Source organism: Penaeus vannamei, chromosome 9, assembly GCF_042767895.1.
Source record: "Penaeus vannamei isolate JL-2024 chromosome 9, ASM4276789v1, whole genome shotgun sequence".
NCBI lineage: Eukaryota > Metazoa > Arthropoda > Malacostraca > Decapoda > Penaeidae > Penaeus > Penaeus vannamei.
This window is the reverse complement of record NC_091557.1, coordinates 46,998,929-47,003,928: the sequence shown is the minus strand read 5'-3', so window position 1 is coordinate 47,003,928 and position 5,000 is coordinate 46,998,929. Positions and strand designations below refer to the sequence as shown.

Genomic DNA, 5,000 nt, shown 5'->3' with positions numbered 1-5,000 from the left:
TTGTTTAGAAAATGTAGCCTACATTGCTATCTCTCTCTCCCTTACCCATTGCAGCCTCCTTGACCCCAGAAAGGATGATGAAGGGTCCTGCACGACTACTGGATGAGACCCTTAATCTGTGTGACGACCTTGCTTCGTACCTGCTGGACCAGAGCAACTTCATGGTGGTGGCTCTGATGGGGACTCAAGGAGTTGGCAAGTCTGTTCTGGCCTCTCTCTTTGTGGATCCTGAGACAGATATAAATAAGATGAGGTAAGACCTTTTCATTTTATTGTTCTATTCTGCCTTTTTAGTCCCTTATCATCAATTTTCAGTAAACATGTTCAGTCATATTCAGCACTGATCCAGAATACAAATATGACAAGTGTCAGTAGGTGCTTAGATTTTTGTACAGATCTTTAGGGTTGTTTCTTGGTAGGGCAGTTATTTAGATTATTGTAAATGACTTACACATAATTCAGAGCTTTCCACATGAGTGGTCTTTAGGTAACTAACAAGATGAGAGAACTTATTTCCATAAACATTTGTACTACATCTCTATTATGTAAACAGAATTAGAATGATGCTCTTGCATGTACAAATCCTTATACCTCTTCAGAGCCAAAAAATCCTCATCCACCAGGTCATGCACTTTCCGGCCAGAGAGCTTGGAGCAGCTGATGTCGGGATGCCATGGCACCAATGGCATTGACATCTACATCACCAGCCATCGCCTCTTCATCCTTGACTGCCAGCCACTCCTCTCGCCCTCCATTATGGACCGCATTGTCACCCAGGAAAAGAAGTTCACATCAGACTACAAGTAAGGCTAACCCTCTCCACTCTTTCATTTAGAAGTAGTGAAGAGGGAGGAAAGGATAGCAGACATGGAAATTGACTGGGAAATGTTGGTTTTTATACTTGAGATTTTCAGTGGAAGGACATATTGTGAAGAACTATTTTTGTGATTAGAATTAAAACATTTGTATGGCAATCTAAAACAAAGGGTCCTATATTTCACCATCATTATAGTTCAACGGAGAACCTGATGGAAGTGGAGTCCCTGCAGCTGCTGACGCTGGTGATGAGTATTGCCCACGTGGTCGTCCTTGTGCAGGATTCTGGTACGGATCCCAATCTGATTCGCCTCCTGCAGACATGCGAGATGATGAAACCTTCGTCTTCCTCCACACCCTCCTCCTCTTCCTCTTCACCCTCAGCCCCGTCAGGAGGGGATGAGACACAGCAGTACTTTCCGCATGTGGTGTTTGTGCACAACCGTGCTCCCTCCCATCATTTTTCTCCCTCCACCTTGAAGAAGCTGCAGGTAAGAATAAGGCCTTGGTAGTATGTTACTCTAGAACAGTGGTGAGGAGTAGGCAGGCAGTAAACAAATAGATTCATATGAATCTACTTCTTTATAATACTTTCCTTATTAGACTTTCTATTATTGATAAGACCGGTAGCAATATTTTAAGTTGATGGGTGTTTTGAGTAGCTTGTGCTTGTGCCCAGCTATTGAAGTTTTTTATGCATAGACTATATTGCTCTTCTTTTATTTTAATGTTACCTTTGCCAGGTAATGGACTTCACTGTATTTGATATTTCCCATTTTCCATTGCAGGGTGTATACCAGGAAGCCTTTATGGGCTCATGCCTGGAGAATGAGAGTCGAATAGGGGCTTGCAATGGCCTCACATATGCTCCACTGGCCCAGACATCATGTGGAAGTCTGGTCAACCTCTTCTTGTTGCCAGATTTGCGCTCTCAGCCCCAGAGTAAGCAATAGTTGTCATTAGTTGTGTATATATAATAGAAAAAAACATTCACAGTATGTCACAAATAGATTTCCTGTCATTGATTTTTTCCTCTCTTCTCCTTGAAGCCAGCATTGGTATGATTCAACTTTGCACCTTCGATGTCATGAACTTTGTTCATTTGTTTTTCTTCTTCTCCCCCCTCCACTCCCCCCAATCCTTCTATTACAGAAAGAGGGAAAGCAAGTGTACCACAGTTTATCTCTCCCTCTCTTCCTCCTTCTTTAAATGTAGGTTTGGGAAGTAATCGAAGAAAATTTGCTTTACTTGACACAATCATTTCAGGTCATGTGAGGTTCTCTGAAGCCCTGCGTGAGATGCGACGGCAGGTGTTGAGTTTGCGCCGTCTGCCCCTTACCCACCTCACACTTACAGAGAAATCCTGGTTTGTATATTTGATGGTTTAGTTTCCTGTGAACTCTTTACTTATTTCTCTATTGTTTTTTTATCTTTAATGCAAAAAGAGGTTTCCTTCAGAGTACTGAAGGGAAGTATGTCATATTGAAGTAAGATCATTTATGGCCATCGATTCTATTACTAGATCAATAGCAAGGAACCCACCAGGGATAGGCTATTAATAAACCTTATGGTCTAGTAACCAATGTTGCTATCTATTTGTCACTTTACCTGCCCCAGTGTGTGATTCTTGGTTGCATATCCTGCAGGTACCAGTATGTGTGCCGCACATGGGAGAGTGTGCGGAAGTGGAGCCTCTTCGTGGAGTACAGCCGCCTGCTGCCTTGAGCGGTGCCGGTGCTTGTATCTGGACATCTCCTGCCTGGCATCATCACCCTAGCTCTGTGGGTGTTGTGCCGCCCGTGACAGACGCCTGTCGCCACTCACTGCCCTGCTCTGCTCCCCACATGGGACTGTCGCAGCCGGTCGGCTTGGCCCCGCCCCTGCCCCTCCCTCACCCCCCATGCCTCACAGCCTGCTGTGTGGAAGGGTCATCAACCTGAGGGGGTCAGTGTGCATGTGGGCACCGTGCCCAGCTGTGGGAGTGGCACTGCGTCGTATGTTGTTTGGAGCTGCATCCCATAGGCCGTGTCTATGGGGGCAGCAGTAATCTGGCCCAACTGCTGTGTTGGGCCAACCAAGGTCGCAAGATGTTTTTGTATCGAAGTTACCCATTACTCTCTTGAGCCGATGTGTGGCCCAGAGCTCTCAGCTGCACGCAGCAATGCAAGAAAACTTTTCCTACTCTGATGGTTCAGATGGAGAACGTACTTGCAACATTGCATGTGCAAAGAGAGAGCAAAGTACTGGGGGCACACAGCTGCTGAAGAAGGTGATGGGTAAGCGACTACAAGAACAACACCAAAGCTACATCCCTGACCCTCCCGACATGGGTCCTGGCTGTCTGTTCGTCACATTATTCATCATTAACAAAGGTGTGGTGAACACAGCAATTCAGGAAATTCACTAATATGGCAATGATTTTGCAAAACACTGAGAGAGTAAATTAAATTATTACTGGTAGTTTTCATTTCGTGCAATAGCATTAATCAACAGGTAAAGTTTCCCTTATCGAGATTTTTACCTGAATTCTCAATCGTTACTTGACTTTTGGAAGTCTTGCTTTCTTCACACCTATCATATTCAACAGTATTAAAAAAAAAGAAAAAAGAAAAAAAAAGAGAGAGAGAAAGAGAGAGACAGACAGACAGACAGACAGAAAAATCTAAGTATTAAGACTCCAGATGCTTTCAAATAATGATTGATAATTCAGTTACTTGTTTATGCTACTTCACACAACATGCAAAGATTTTGTGATCCAAGATGCTCAGAGTTGTCTCATACACAAAATCAAGCCAACTGCCGTCTGCTCTTCTATAGCCCTCACATCGGCAATATACATCTGTGTCTTACCTTTATAATGTCTACTTGGTGATATTTTCATGTCCATCACCTTCCCTTCAGTCTTAAAAACACCTTAAAAGTCTGCCGGCAGTATCTGCTTGATGCTTGACTTTGGTTGTCAGTGTTAGAACTTAATGCCAAATTAATCAACACCACTAAACACAGACACTTTTACTCACTCACGCAAGACTTCTGTATCATTTATAATTGATGCTGGTTCTAGTGATATGTTTGTCATGTGACATTTCTGTAGAAGGGTTTAAACCTTCACTCACAGATAATAGTTTGTGTTTATTTCAAGAGTTTAAACATGGTGATGATTATCAATTACTTTCTGATCACTTGATATGCCTGACAGTGAGAGCATTGTCGGAGGCTGGCTGGCTGGCTGGCAGAACATATTCGGGTACTGATAATAGCTATGCATCTTTTGTACCAACAGCCAGCACTACTGTTAGGTTCAGTAACCCATCCCTGATCAACAAACTTGGGAGAGGTTGAGGTAAACTTTGGTGGAAAGCCTTGACCATTTTATGCCAGCCTCTCCAAGCAAGAGTAATATTTAGTAATATCTTACAGGTTCCGTGTAACACATATAAGTTAACCATAAGTGGAGCATGAAACACACTTGACAAAGGTTGCTAGGATGAGGATTAAGATAGATTTCTTGGCTCAGAATTAGAGAAGGATAAAGATAAGGAAGAAAGCAATCCTGTAGGAATCCGTCTCCTATCATTTATTCTGCCTTTTATGATCCTGGCTCATCAGTATGTGAATCAGCCACCTCATGTTAGCAGCAGGAAATGCATCTTATGTATTTCATCTTCCTATTAGCCAAACTATGAGTCTTAGGAAAGCACTTGGGTCAGCTGACTCTTGATGCAAGTCAAGAGGAGGGGTAAAAAGTAGAAAAATCTTCAAATATTCATTCATGATTGTTAGTCATGAATATTTATATTTATGTTTATTATTGTTATTTTCATTTTTCATATTCATGGATTACCATCTTTAAAGAGCAAGAGATATTGTAACACATGGCTGAAGTTTCTCTCCGACGGCAAGATTCAAAGGGAAAGTGGGTGTGAGGTAGGAAGGGTTAAACGAGAAATGAGAAAATCAGGAATTTAATCAGAAAACCCTCTCTCATGAATGTGTTCAATTTTCTTTATCCAGGAGTAGGAAATGTATAAAATATATATCCTGTAACACTAAAAGCCATGGTAAAAATACACTTTTCAAACAAGTTATTATTTACAGGAAAAAAACTTTTTAAGAAACCAACATTTAAAAAGCCTGCTTCGCTTGAAGGGGACTCTTCTGTAGGGTGAAAACTCCAGTAGTTT

The 5,000-nt window shown here is 42.1% G+C and overlaps 1 protein-coding gene across 2 annotated transcripts in view; it reads left to right on the top strand.

Moving 5' to 3' along the window:
• Window positions 1–5,000, top strand: part of LOC113821403 (nonsense-mediated mRNA decay factor SMG9) — an 11,823-nt gene that overhangs the window by 6,424 nt on the left and 399 nt on the right. The window contains exons 4-9 of one of the 2 annotated variants that reach the window (XM_070125882.1): window positions 55–253; window positions 624–803; window positions 1,013–1,307; window positions 1,605–1,758; window positions 2,083–2,182; window positions 2,463–5,000. The exon at window positions 2,463–5,000 is cut by the window's right edge and continues 399 nt beyond it. In XM_070125882.1, coding sequence (XP_069981983.1) covers window positions 55–253; window positions 624–803; window positions 1,013–1,307; window positions 1,605–1,758; window positions 2,083–2,182; window positions 2,463–2,541 — 1,007 coding nt within the window. In that variant the 3' untranslated portion in view covers window positions 2,542–5,000. Of the gene's footprint in view, window positions 1–54; window positions 254–599; window positions 804–1,012; window positions 1,308–1,604; window positions 1,759–2,082; window positions 2,183–2,462 lie in introns of both variants that reach the window. The other variant, XM_070125883.1, reaches the window with a different exon arrangement.